Here is a 15,730-nt window from a genome sequence, read left to right as displayed (position 1 = left end):
GGGGTCGTTGGAGGGTGTGAAGGCAGACAGGTGCGTGGCTGAGAGCCTAGGGGGTTAGTCAATGGATCCCTTTTCATTTTTCATATACAGTATAGTGTACATTTTATTAGTGTAATTTATCAAACTATAATTACACTTTTGTTCTTTGCCTTTGGCAAAGAACAGTTTCTTATTCAGTATTCAGTTTCTTATTCAGCAAGATTTACAGATTTTTATCGTCATAAAATTTCCTCAGCTGGTCAAAAACAAACTCTAACGATGCTCAAGCCACTTTTAAGTTTTATGAATTTAATATTCATTATAATTTTTTTTTTTTTTTTTTTTTGTCTTCAGTCATTTGACTGGTTTGATGCAGCTCTCCAAGATTCCCTATCTAGTGCTAGTCGTTTCATTTCAGTATACCCTCTACATCCTACATCCCCAACAATTTGTTTTACATACTCCAAACGTGGCCTGCCTCATTATAATTACTTTAGAAATAAAATGATAAAAGTTATGGTAAAATGTACTTTTTCATGCAAGATAATCTTTTCTTTTATTCTGTAGAGCGATATTTTTTTTGTAAGTTAGCGTTTTCAAAGTACTCAATTAGCCTTGAAAAGTGGCATTTGAAAATTTCCACATATGCTTACTATTATAGCTACAAAAATTTTCTACAAAAAGGTACAACCTGCCTTTTAAAATTCAGCCAGTTCAGGATTTTGTGGGATTGAATTAATAATAAGTTATTAAAAATATTTAGTAAATATCTATGAAACATTTGTGGCTGATGACCGATAACTTCTGCCACAAGGATATATTACATACAAAAAACCAACCCCTGACAGGCCAAAACAAAGGATCACAGTTTTCTTATTTGATACAATTAAACTAACTAAAAGATTTCAACAATGAAGGAAGCTTTTAGCATGCACATAAGGGTGTCTTATGACCAATTTCTATTAGGTATTTGATGGTACTTCATTTCAAATAACAAATGGTTATTACAAAGATGCTTGGCCCTCAAAGGGCTAATCTCCATACTTTAAATATTTAACAAATAGACTCACTTGTAATTTGATCTGTCTGAGAACTGTTGAACTACATTGTTTTTTAAATTGTTCCTCCAATTGGCGTAAATGATTTACATGTGCATCACTGTTAGCTTCTTCGCGCATAGCTTCCAACTGAAAGAAAATTAAAATAATTATGAAGCATCACAAGAAAATAAAATATTAAGAAATATTAATGACATAAACAGACATTTATCAATTATAAATATACTAGGCTGATTTATCAGTTTTATTTTTTTGTTAAAGACTAAAAAGTATTTTCTGGATAATGTAATTAAACATGAAAATCAAAAGACAATTCTTCTTCAAACAAGATTAAAAAATAAATTAAAATCCATTAACTTTATTCTTAAATCCATCTCTTAATCAAATTATAAAATACACTGATGAGGCCCAGAAACTTTCTGTATTTCATATTAAATATGTCAAATTTTAACCATAACCACTAGGTACGGTATACTTATTTCCTAATATGAGCTATAATTCTTTATCTGTAAGTTGTGTTATTTTAAATGCTAAACAATTTTTTCTTTAGTAATATTAAATCAAGTAAAATACTGTCCCAAAATTCAGCTGCATGTATAATAACTTGTTTGTAATTGACTGATTATTTAATTTTTGAAATTCCTTTTTTGCTTCCCTTGCAACCTTTAATGGCTTTATGACTAATTATTTGGTTTAAAATGTTAATTGAAAATTAATAAATTACAAGTTTTCTTTTATGATTACCTGATGCCAAGTCATTTCGTGGACAGTTTTATGTAGTAAAGTGAAAATGAATTTAAATTTAATTGGCATATACAATTTGTTACATTCCTATGGCACATTAATATGCTACACAGTACCTAAACAATTTATGTTTGTTTATTCATTCAGTATTTTTTCATCATATTTTATAGCAAAATTTAACAGCTTCTGTTATAACTAAATTGTTTTCTGATACAATGTACAGTATTCTTAAGTTTTAAAACTTTGTGATGCAACATTTAATTGTGCTATTACAAAACTATGCTATGTTTGTTTTATTTTCCAATTTTGATGGATAAACTTGAAATTTATGAATATGAGGTGCTACCCAAAAGTTCGGGGAATTTGAATTTCACGTGCGAACCATTCCTGGTACGACCTGCTGCCGCTAGATGTGGCTAACAGTACTCTTTGTGAATCAGTGCTCCAACAGCTGTGAAGGTGAGAGGCTGCATTGCTGACTTTGGTGCGGTTGTGTAACGTTGTGTTTTACTGCTTCGGTGAAGTTCTACATGGCAGATTTTAAAGAGCAAAGAACCTGAATCAAATTTTGCTTCGTGCTTAAAAAAACTGGTGCAGAAACCCATCGCATGCTTGTGGAAGCATTTGGTGACAATGCTATGAGTAAAAGTAAAAATTTTTTGTGGTACAGACGATTCAAAGATGGACGAACAACAGTTGATGACGATGAGTGTTCAGGAAGACCATCAACAAGCGCAACACCAGAAAACATAGCGAAAGTGTGAGAGGCTATTGTTGCAGATAGTAGACAAACAATCCATGATGTTTGTGCATTCGTACAAATGTCATATGGATCTGTGCAACGCATCTTGTCGAACAATGAACATGAGACGCATTGCTGCAAAATTTGTACCGAGACTGTTGAACAGCAACCGGAAACAAAATTGCGTAGCTGTCTGTAGTGAATTGAAAAATTCAGCAAGAGATGACCCTAACTTCATCTCCAACATCATAACCGGTGATGAGTCATGGTTGTATGGGTACGACCTTGAAACTAAGCAGCAGTTGTCGCAGTGGAAGTCGCAAAGTTCACCGCGGCCAAAAAAATCACGCCAAGTTCGCAGCAACATGAAGTCCATGATGATTGTTTATTTCTACATCAAAGGCATTATCCATAAGGAATTTGTTCCTCTTGGTCAAACTATCAATGGGATGTTTTATTGTGAAGTTTTGAAGTGGTTACATGAAAGCATTAGGCACAAACGTTCAGATCTGTGGGGTAACAACAGCTGGGTTCTGCACCATGACATGCCCGTGCACACATCGCTAGCTGTTTGGAATTTCTTGGCTTCCAAAAAGACGGTAGTGATTCCCCACCCACCCTATTTGCCTGACCTTGCTGCCCCGTGTGACTTTTTTCTCTTTCTGAAAATAAAATTTCAATTGAAAGGCCGTTGTTTTAACACAATTGAGGAGATTCAGGAAGAAACGCAGAACATGCTTCGAACACTTACACCTGCAGACTTCCAGGGATGCATGGAATCATGGGAAAAATGTTGGGAACACTGTATCAATGCCCAAGGGGATTGCTTTGAAGGAGACAGTGGAAATTATAAGTTATGGTAAGCTATTTTATTTTTATGGTAAAATTCCCTAACTTTTGGGTAGCACCTTGTATACTCAATCTAACTATAATTAAACTATTCAATTTAACAATCATCCTCTCAACCTAAAAGTAATGAATTAATTTCAAGTTTAAACAATGAATCAATTCCTGCATTAGACAAGGAACTGATGCAAATTCTATCGAGCACCTAATATTAACATTCAGCTGTTATTTAAACTTTAGATGGGGCAATCAGCCATAGATTTTGAGTAAAAAGCAATGTGTGAACATTTATTACATAATGTTTGAATTAACATATAGTCATCAGTTTACAAATTTATCAATTAATTTGAGTGCTGTTCATCACTAGATTGACCTTTTCAATTGTGGTATTATAACTGTGTCTAGACTGAGTAATAATCAATTAGTAATGATTACACTGAAACCATGACTAATTGAACACTTTCTATTTACTAATAGATGTAGTCATACAAAAACTTACGATACATCTTGAGTACAATAATAACAATTTTTTATTGGTGGAGGTTTATCAATGCGATAAATGATTTGCATTATCGCTTGGACAAGATATATTTGTTGCAATAAACAAAAATATATCATATAATATATCTCAATTATTGTAAAAAAAAAAAAAACAATCTACTTTACAGCAATTGGCATGAATATCTGAAACTCACTACAGCTATTTAAATATTGGGATGTAAATGGATGGCCCTAAGAAAACATAAAACATAAGATAACAACATTTCATTATCCCCTAGAGTAGTTTGCATGTTAGCCTCTAGGTTAAATTTGCGACATAATGCCGCATAACAGATATAATCCACAATGATGTGGATCACTGTTATTTGGCAAACTAGTTTTTTTTAATCTTTTTTGGGTAAAAACACTTCGGCATTATCATCGCCCAAACAGGATGTATGCGTTTTGAAAAAGTAATGTAAAAAATTCACAATTTTTAATTAAAAACAAAAACATTTGTAAAAAACAATTAAAATAATCTTAAAATGAAAAATAACCTGTAGCGTATGCTAAGAACAAAATAAAAGCACAGATATATCATTACTATACATCTGATTAAGATAATAACATTATCATGTTTTACGGCAAATGGGATAAATAGAAACAACACAGTAATTCAAATATTTGAATATAAATGGACAGCCCTAAGGAATCATAAAACTACTTTGTTTCACCATCCCCTAGAATAGTTTGAATGTTAGTCCCCAGCCTAAAACTGCGACATACTGCCGCATAACGGATACAATCCACAAGGATGTGGTGCAATGTCAGTCAGCAACTGCGACGAACTCAAAAAGATGCATAACCCCTTTAAAGGCGAGCATAAACTGGTACATCTGTCTTGAGTCATCAGATATCCATGAGTAAGTCTAGTGTGCCCTATTTGCAAACAGCAGATGATAACCACCTCCTCTTGACGGTTAATTCTGCATGAGGAGCTCCACAGTGAAACAGGGTTCTTAAATTGGTGAAGTTTGTTGTTCATGATAGTATTCCATTCATTTTGCCACTCATCATAAACCACCCTCTTCAGCAAACAGACAAGATCGGTGAAAGAAGGCTGGAAACAAGTTTTCTTGCTGTACTATCTGCATGCTCATTGGCTGAAATTCCTATATGGCTGGGTATCCAGCAGAAGTTCACTGTTGTATAACATCATTTGTGAAATGACACAATGAATCTCACAGACAACAGGGGGTTTAGAGTACACATCATTAACTGTCTGTAGGGCACTCATGGAATCTGAGCAAACAAGAACATGTCGATATTTTGGGCTAATTATATGTAAGGCACACAGTTCTGCAACAAAAATATTGGTGATTGTTGCCAACAACAAAGGCACAACCAATAGAATTAACATTTCTAGAGCCATCCATATAAACTGTAACATCAGGTTTCATGCTACTTATAATACAGGATGACTTGCAGGAAACAGACGGTTTTCAAACGAGCAGTACAAAGTGAATTTACAAAATGTTATTTTACTGTTACACAAATAAAGGTCAAAACATACTATTTGATTAAAAATAGTAATTTTTTTAAAATTATGTCACTCATGTGGTAGCCATCCATTTGAATGCAGGTTTCCAGCCTCTTTCGAAAATCATCCTCAAGTCGGGTCAACACGTCTTGTTCGATCAAATACATCCTTCTATAATTGCATCTTTGAAGTCTATTAAATTACGGGGTTTGTGAGTATAAACACCTTCTTTCAAATATTTCCACGGGAAATAGTCAAAGGAAGACAAATCCGGTGACCTTGTCGACCATGGTATGTCACCAAAACGTGAAACCAGCTGGCCAGGAAACATGTTTCTTACAACTGCCATCGAAGTGCGGGAAGTGCGCACTGTAGCCTCCTGTTAGAAATAAACAATTTTCATGTTTAATCCTCGCCACTGAAGTTCTGATCCGGAAATGTAATCAACATGTGAACATAGTGTTGTGAGTTCACTGTCACTGTGATGCCATTTCCTCAAAAAAATACGGCCCGATTACTTCAAAATGAGCAACCGCACACCGAGCAGTAACTTTTGGAGAGTGGAGAGGTTTTTCATGAACGTTACAGGGATTTTGCGGGGCCTAGTAATGAAAGTTTTGTTTGTTTACCGAGCTGTTTAGGTGAAAATGAGCTTCGTCACTCATTAAGAGTATTGCATTAGGGTTACCATTAAACATTTGAATATGCACTGCAAAGTTTTTTTTTGTTCATTGTCCCCCATTTTAAGTTGCTGGACCACCTGCATTTTATATAGATGGAATTTCAAATCAAGTTGTAAAATCTTCCTCACACAATCATGGCTCATGTTTAGTTTTCGTACATGTCTGCATGCAGATCGACTCAGACTCCTGACTAATGCTGCTCTCACTCTGGCAATGTTTTCGGGCATCCTTATGGTTCTTGCAGGGCCTGGTGGCTTTTTTTGTTATTGTTCCTGTTGTTCTGAACGCCTGAAGCCATCTTAACGTGTTTTGGTTTGAACTGTGCCATTCAGACCAATGTTGAAGTAGTGTAAAAGATCTGCTGTGTTGTGACAATAGACTCATTTCGAATAAAAGTATTGTATGTGAAAACAAAATGCTGTATCGTCCACTGCTCCATTGTGACTAAAATGGTAGGCTGTACTTAAGTGAATTACCTAACCTCAATCTCTCCACCACAAGTAACAAAAATGCACTGGCTGGTGCTTTTATGTTTTGACCTCTGGGCTCTATTCACAAACAGAGATTGCATTGTATAAAGTCTTTTTCAGTTCTGTTTTTGAGCTGGTGGTAGAGTGTGTACCTTCCCCAGTTTCACAATCTTGCTGTCTGAGAACTGTTCCAACGGTTTTATGCCCTTACTGTTTAGATGATTCTTTTCACAGGGATTCAGAGGATTTGGTGCACAATTTGTTTGAGCACTCGCCTCATTGTGTCGAAAAGAGTGGCAACAACTCCTCACAAGTCCCTGTTACGAGCAAAGGGGCCTTTACCCATAGTCCTGCTCATGCTCTTTTAAAACGGGGGCCGTAATCTGTAACTGTGTGTTGATCTTTGGTTTCATACATTTGATCCAGTAGCAACGAAGAGGTGCAAAAGTGACAGGAAAATACAGAAGGTCTCCAGCTGCCCATGGCTCACTGCGGGTAGTCGTCATGCTCGTGGGCTTGTGACCAACATCTAAGTAGAAGGAATACAGTGTGCGCTTTGTTCGTACACTCTTAGGTCAGGGCTTCTCCGACCATGACAGATGTTAGTGAGGTAGATAAGAAGCCTAGCCAGAGAAGGGGGCCGGAGCCTTATCCTTTGACCTCCTGGAACACTGGTCCTGACGATAGTTCAGAGATAGATAAAGGGGTGATCACCCGGGAGGGTATGAACACACTTATTAAAAACTTTTTGCAAGCTGGGTGCAGGCCTGGTAGCTCTGCTCCTTTGGCCTGTGATGTTTTGGCAGGAACTGGGTCTAGTCTTCCTATCCTATTTAGCAAACCCCAAGTGTACTAGTGCTGCTACCAAGAGGATATTGCCCCGGCTCGAATTATTTTGAGTGGCTTTCACAGCTGTTGTCGAGGGGTTCGAAAATCTTGCCTCATGGCCTGCATTAGTAGCTGTAGCTCAGAAACTGGCCCTGGCTCTGATGTAATCGCATAAGTATGCTGAGTTGGTCAAGGTTAGACATGAAACCAGCCAGTCCTCTATGAAACTTGAGGTTGCATTTGTTAATAGGGCGGAGGCCTCGACTGTGTCCAGCAGTCAGCTGAAAAAAGACCTCCAGCTTGCCCTTCGGGGAGACCAGAAAGGCCTTAAAATCAGGAACATTAAAGAGACCAGCAAGGGATTAGTTGTAGTAGCGAATGACACAGACCATTCAAGTAATTAGAGATTCCATGGCGGTTAAGCGATTGAATGTGAAGGTAGACCCAAAGAGAACGCGTAGGCCTCGTGTTATAGTCTATGATACTGACCATAACCTGACCAACGATGTCTTGTCCCTCATTAGGGAGCAGAACACTGATTTGGATAAAGCCACCTTCCGGCAGGACTACAAGTTGGTCTTTAAAACGGGTAGGCGTGATACCCAGAAATATCATGGAGTCTTTGAGATAAGTTCTGGTCTCTTTCAAAAATTTACATCTGCAGGCAGACTATTTATTGATTTAGGGTCCTGTAGACTAAAAGAGTACGTGGATGTCCAAAGTACTGCAGATATGGTCACAGGGCTAAATTTTGGCTGTTATGGAACTTGAGACAATACATTCCTTTCTGGATCTCTGTACTAACTGCATGATCCACGAGGAATAGTCTATAGTGGCTGGTTTTCTTTGCGCCCTTGCGATGTGTAGATCTGCAGAGGAAATTTGATCGAGGTACTTGGTCCTGATAGGATCCCGGGTGGCTAGGTTTTTGGCTTAGGCATTGGATTGGTTGGCGGTAGGTGCATTGACATTGTGCCACGGTTATATTGGTATTGTTTGTGATTTGATTTGGGCTCCTGCTGGTGGGGGTGGCTGTGCTGCTGGGGTATGGTAGCCTGTGCAACCAGGGGTGTGGCTTCCCTCCGCCAGTGACAGTCCTGATCGTGACTTGTTAATGCTAAGTGAGAAACCATGATTTGACTGGGTGGGGGTGCGGGGCTTGTCCCTGGCTCCTGCGTGGACCGGAATGCGGTTGTATTCCTCCCGTTAGGTGACTTAAACTGGTCAACTTATTTGGGTGAAGGTCTGAATTTTTATGTTGCATAAAACACAATTTTGACTGGTATGAGTGTAGCACTGATTTAACTTTAAACTCATTCATTTTCTGAGGCATTCACAGTCACGAACGGTGTTGTCAAATTTGTACTAGGCAGGAGGTTTGCGCTTCCGAGGTTCAGTTAGTTTGAGGCAATCATGTTAGGTTGTATGTGAAGATATTCGTTTGAGGCCTATGTGAAGACAAAATTTTATATGTATTTACTGATGCAAGTGTCTGCCGAGGCAATTACATCGGTGGGATCCTGACCGAGGCCTGGGTGATGACTGTGAGATGTAATCAGTTAGAAGTTCTAAAGACAACCTCTGGTAAGGCCCCTCAGGCCTTGGTATGGAGGGGGTGGTGTGGCGACCAGTAACATCACATGATGGGTGTCTTCCTCCTATGGGGTTGGGATGTTCAAAAAACATCCGTTTCCTCTAAGTCACCCTGTATTATCAAATTCATTTTCTAAGAAACGAATTCGAATTTGTCATGTTCTTTCTATTATACTGACAAAGATCAAAGCAATAATTAACATAAGAGGGCTGCCAATGAGAATAATAACGTTAACAGCAACAGTAAGGACTGGAGGCATTTGTATACTTAAGAGCCAAGAAAAGGCATTGAGCTTTGATGACAAGCGGAGCAGTAGATCTTGAATGTATCTGGTTAACATGCTGGTTTGAGAGTAGCACATCAAAGGTTGGGTGAGTTGGTTGTGCTTTAATGCGAGCCATGTAGGAGCATATCATTTGCTTCTGTCTATTACTAAGAAATGGCTCACCACTTTCCACCTGTAGACTTACCCACAGGGCTTGAACATGAAATGGACCTGTAGCAAGGCAGATGAATGAATGATGGATTGCATCTAGCATTCTAATAGCATTGGACCGAGCAACAAACGAACAAGTCACACAGCCGTAGTCCAGGCAGAAACAGACTAGAGCTTGGTAGAGTGCAACATGCATACTCAATCAGCTCTCCAACGAGTATTAGATAAAACTCTCAGCATATTTAATATTTTTAAATATTTTACCTTCAGCTACTTTAAATGTATTACCCAGGTGTTATACCACATCTCTAAAATTCTAATCTATGCACATGCTTCTACTGGTTCACCATGTAAAGACACTTGAAAGTCAGTATCTTCCCTCAAGCGTGAAAAACATACATTTGTTTTCTCTAGAGAAAACGAAAATCCTGTCATTTTACACCATGATTCTAAACAGATAATTGTATTTTGGAACAGCCTCTTGTTAGTTGCTAAAGTCTTAGGTTTTACGTAAATTGAGAAATCATCAACAAATAAAAAACACATTATCAGGTTTTTGTATGCAATTTGTTATACAATTTACAGCTATGGCAATTTTCTCCTTCAAGCGTTGTCATACGCCTTTTGCATATCCAAAAATACCACAACCAGGCATTGATGAAGTAGGAAGGCATTTTGAATATCAGATTCCAGGGCAACTACATGATTGATAGCCCATCTACCTTGGAGAAAACCACATTGCTTGGGGGGCAATTAGCATGTTTCTCTCAAGGTATCATACTAGACAATGGTTTATCATACATTTCAACAACTTGCACAGAGTACTGGTCACAGATACAGGACAACTGGAAGGGCATGATTTATTTTTAACAAGTTTCAGTATGAAGATGACTAATACTTCTGACCAGGAATCTGAAAACACCTGGTCAGAAAATATTTTATTAAAATATTCATCAATTTTGATGAAAGTTTTACAAAAAAATGTAGTTAAAATATTAATAATTATATATATAGTCTCATTCCGTACATTAAATTTTTTGAATTTCTCTGTAGCTTTCTTGCTAAAGTATTTGATATGATAAATATCTTACTTAATATTAATAATATATTTGCTTGGGTAATTCTGTTCTTTATATCAGCCAAACTTTTAATATTTGAGTTAATTTTTCTTTCTAATTAGATGAACACAATCCTTCAATCACCATATACTAAACCCCTGTCTTTTTTAATTTGATTGCAGTGAGGGAAAGTTTTATATATATATATATATATATATATACATATATATTTATATATCATACAATATTACATTTTATTAACATAGTGATCAAATTGCTACTGAATTAACAGAATTTTCAACAAAAAAAAAGTTTATGTACATAGTTTTATTTGAATCAGCCTAGGCAATTTTTTGTAAACTGTACACAATACAAAAAAAATGACCTAAACAAAAGTTACTCAGATTGGAGTATTTTCAATATATAATATTTTGTAAATTATAGGTTTAGTAATTATTCGTGAACAAATATTAATTATATAATTATCTCATAACATATTATAATGATGATATTATTTCATATGACTAATGAATGATGTTTGATTTTTTTCTGAGAAACAGAAACTAAAATTTCATAGTTTTTCCCATAATTTCCAATATTTTTATTATGATTTATTTATTATTTTTTTATCACTTACAGAACATTAACACAAAATAAATTATTCTAATTCAAAAATATCTATGATGAAGTTTAAATTGACAGATCAACTTACTGCAGAAGATGAAGGGAAAAACCAACATCAACAAACTCTAAAAAGAATTCACACACTTAAATCTAACAATAAAAGTAAAGAGAAGAAAATGCAGTGGCTGCTATAAAGTTTTGTGGGCAACTATGTCAAGCAGACAGGCAGATAGTACAGTAAAAATAGTTAATACGTATAACGAAGACTGTGATAGAGAATTGGGATTATGTCTACAATGTTTCTAAGCTTAGTTACTTTATGTGTAGATAACTATTGACTAATATCAATTTTTTTTCTTTATCTACTTTTATCATACTTTTCAATTTAGTTTTTTGGCAGATTTAAATAATTTGCATCAAGTGGAGAAATTTCTTTATTTTTTACAAATCTATATTTTTAAATTCTATATTTTTGTGATTGAATATTATATTTTTCTTTTGTTATGTAGTAGTAAGTATTAATTTTTATTTTAAAAATATCTAGGCTATTAAAATTGTAGGTCATATATATACACTTTATATGTATAAAAATTTACAATCAAAAATACATTTTATTTCATGTTTTTCAAGAACTCAAATGATTTTTTTTTTAATTCCAATGTGAACTAAGTTACATTATTAACTTTATTGCTAACAAGGTTTTTCAATTTCTTTTTTTTTCAGTAATACTTATCCAATTTTCCCGCATATTATTAGTACATTATATGTATTTTTGGTCAGTTGAAAATTTTTTAAATATTTAAGGGGTTAACTTTTGTGTATAAATATTGTTTTATAACAGAAAATGAAATAAACTGTAAGATACCTTCTTGAAAAATGAACTTTTGACTACATTTTATTTATTTTTCCTTAAAAACTAATTTTACGCCATAATATGGGTTAATAATAAGTATTTAGATAATAACTGTTTTAAATACTCCCACTAAAAATACTTAGATTGTTTAATTTCATAAAGATGAGGTAAATATTTTAATGCAAAACATGCATAAAATTTAGTTCTCTTGTAATTCAGCACAAGACGCTGGATAGATGAACTGTTTCTGCTGAATGTAGTTCATACTTCTACCAACAGTATGTACTTATTGTTTGACTCCATAAAACTGTGCATTTTTTGGCCTGAAAGATAAGCATTGATGTATGGGATAAATGGAACTCATATGGCAGGTAGCAAGAAAATAGTATGGGTCATATATGCCGTGTAATGCAAGGAAGTGACGCGAGCTATTTGGGCCGCTGTAGCAAACATGTTAACTTATCTCATTATTTTATTTTTAGACTTTGTATGCTGCATTGATTAAATAAGCACTCTTTCTTATGGTGTCTATTACATGAGCTACCTTTGGATCCATTGATTTATTCCTTTAGAATGAAGTAGAAAAACAAATTACAGATTATGTTTAATATTTGAGCTGTTTAATAATGGAAAACTAAACAAATAACAACAAAAAATTTACATTGCAAGACAATACATAAAAAATATCTCATCTACTCTTAGCTTACACGGTTAAAAGAAATCAAAGGACAAAACAAAAAATAAGTTACCTCCATTGCTAGAGCGTTTTGTGCTTTATTTTGTGCATCAAGCTCTGTTTCCAGTTCATCCAAATGCTGTTCCAATGTGGCCTGACGCTCAGATTTGCAAGAAACTTGGCATTCAAGATCTCTGATAACTTCTCTCAGTACCCAAACCTGCAAAAATATTCCCAGAAATATCAATTAATTAAGATACAACAAACTAGTTAAAAGAAAGAACTTTACAGAAAATCAGAACTTAAGTCTTCTAGAGTGAATCAACAAATTATGCTTTACATTTGAGCTCACAAAAAAATAAACTATTTGATGACACCAAAAGAAAATTTACAATGTAAAACAATGTACATAATAAAAGGCACTGCCATTTATTATAATATAAATTGCCATTTATTACTACATAAATGTGTAAATATATTTATTACCATTTTTAACAACCATTCTTCATTACTGTTTTCCTTAAGTGCATTCATCTTGAAAATGTGATATTGTATCAGTTTAAGTTTCAAAGATTTTAATGTAAACCGTTAAAAGTTACTTAGAAATTTGGAAAAAAAGAAAAAAATATGTTTGCTACTAACTAGATTTCTCTTTTTAACTGCAATTACACCCAGAATAACCAATCACAAAGTGGTTTATATATACACTGGATAAGATGTGAATTCTTGATACCAAGAAGGATGGTAGAAGTAATAAATGCCAACTAAACAATAGCTACATTATATTACAAATACGTATATTATATGCATTACTATAATTATATTACATAAATATATTTTATATGGAAATGTAAATTATTCATCGACTGAAAGCTGATTGATAAATTTGAAAATTGATTAATTTTTCTAGTGGGATTCATGCATTGATAGTTCAGATTAATGTAAAATTATAAAAACTATAATATAAATACACCATTTTACAAGATAAAATGAAAAAATGGCATAATAAAACTTTATATAAACACAAATACACATATTCATATACATATTAACAATATTTATCAGATTATGATAATAAAAATAAATCAGTGTAGCAGAGTATACAGAGATAATTATATTAAAAACTCTACTGATATTAAAAAGTACATACAACACCCGGTGAAAAGAAACATTTTCATCCGTTTACATCAATTAGCAACTCTGGATAAAACAACACTTACAGAAAAAAATCAATTAAAAAAAATTCATGTAACGTAGAAATAAGTATATGTACCTTATCAATTGCATCTTTGAGTTCACTTTCAACTTCATCTTTTTTCTTTTGAGTTTCCTTCAAAAGATTTGTTGTCTCCATAACTTGTTGTTCAAGTGCTTCAACCTATAAATATAATATTCCATTGTAGTCTCACAGTAAAAACTTATTAATGCAAAACACCAAACTTACATAAAATTTAACAGAAAGAACTTAAAGATTTACTTCTTATTTTCTTAAGAAAAAAATTTAGTTTACTTAGAAAAATGTAGTTCATAACTACAAACTTGCTATACAATTGTAAAATCTCAATGCTTTGAGAGTATGAAAATGTAAACATAAATATACAACTAACAGAACAATAAGTAAAGACAATCATTCAATCATTACAAAGAACAATATTTTTCAGAGTTATGATACAAAACTGCTCATGAAGGTTTACAATACCATTCAAAAAAATTAATATCAGATCAACAAATACTGCTCAGTACTTGGTCAACATCTTCTACTCAGCTGGAACAAACACAAAAAATTGTAGAGATTTTTTTGCTCAAAATTGAAAAGGAACAATCTATCAAACATACAAAAGGTCGCTGAAATGTAATGCACAGTGGTTATAACTCGCAAGTGAAAAGAGATAGTCAAATGAAATAAATATGGGATAAAAGTACATTTTATTCGCTATAAATCTTATTTTACTTTTCCATGTAATTCTACTATGTACTTCAGTTTATCATCCATGTTGAAATGAATATCCTTAAGAAGTGAAAATTGCAAAGCACCAGAGTGAGGAAGTCAACTACCATATCATGATAAAAATTTCAGATGCTGTTTACAACATTCCTTTCTTTGTTCTTTTCTGCGAGTTGTGTGACATCCATCATGAAGAGATTTTGCAGTAGTCCAATTGTGCAGAAAACTTCTTTAATGAAAAGTACAGGATATATACAGTTCTAAGACCTGTTTCATTTCATTTTTCAGGTCAAAAAATATAAGAAACCATCAAGTTTACTCGTTATATAAAACCCCTTAAATTTCAATAAGATCTCATTCACTGCAGGGAACTGATATCTGGGTGAAAATTTTTGGTAGCCATAACTCAATAACAAAGCGTTTTCAGATGTAACGTCTGAAAATGTTTATGGACTTTTTTCCTTATTTTACGTTCTTGAATCAGTTTCCAAATTATTTCACTTTTCTCTTGCATCACTCTATATACTGGTAAATACTTGGTCAGTTAATGTATGATTATTCTTATTAAAACTTGAATTTAATCTATGACTATAAGAATTTAATTTTGAATTGTGTTTATTTACATTTAAAATTTAAATTAAATTTGTAATTGTAAAAACTAAAATTGTTTCAATTCTGTTTTAATAATGCCTCACTTATTCACTCACACTGATATAATAATAAGCAGATGTGGTTTATGTATATGGATTTTTAAATGGAAATAGTAAAGCTTAAGTAGTAGAACATATTTACGTATTTATCCAAGAAACAGAGTTCCAAATCACACAGCATTTAATAGGATTTTTTAACTATTTTTGTGAGAGGTACTTTCCTAGTGCTAGTATTTCATTTTGACTTGGAAGCTGAAGATAAATATATCAAAGAAGTTTTGATTATAGACTCATATCATGCTTGCAAAGAATATCAATGGAATGGAATATTCCAGAAATTAATTGCGGCAAACATGTATTTTTTGGATTGTATCCATTTCATGTTTGGAAAAGCTCCACTTTCAGCCAGGTGATTGTGCTACCTAACTGCTTAATATGAATTAATGCATAATTTCATAACTATTTACAGATAAAGCTACTTTTATCAATAATTCAACACTTGAAATTTTTGCTGGTGGTCAGAA

General features: G+C 33.8%; 1 protein-coding gene across 6 annotated transcripts in view; it reads right to left on the bottom strand.

Annotated features, from left to right (window-relative positions):
- The window catches only part of LOC142324100 (uncharacterized), a 363,200-nt gene that overhangs the window by 94,223 nt on the left and 253,247 nt on the right, over window positions 1-15,730 (bottom strand). For all 6 annotated transcript variants that reach the window (XM_075364751.1, XM_075364759.1, XM_075364778.1 and 3 more), the window contains 3 exons: window positions 13,885-13,989; window positions 12,685-12,831; window positions 1,050-1,166 (listed from right to left, as the gene is read on the bottom strand). In XM_075364751.1, the coding sequence (XP_075220866.1) occupies window positions 1,050-1,166; window positions 12,685-12,831; window positions 13,885-13,989 (369 nt within the window). The remainder of the gene's footprint in view (window positions 1-1,049; window positions 1,167-12,684; window positions 12,832-13,884; window positions 13,990-15,730) is intronic.

Source organism: Lycorma delicatula, chromosome 1 (genome assembly GCF_047948215.1).
Source record: "Lycorma delicatula isolate Av1 chromosome 1, ASM4794821v1, whole genome shotgun sequence".
NCBI classification, from domain to species: domain Eukaryota; kingdom Metazoa; phylum Arthropoda; class Insecta; order Hemiptera; family Fulgoridae; genus Lycorma; species Lycorma delicatula.
This window is presented reverse-complemented; position numbering and strand designations above follow the sequence as displayed.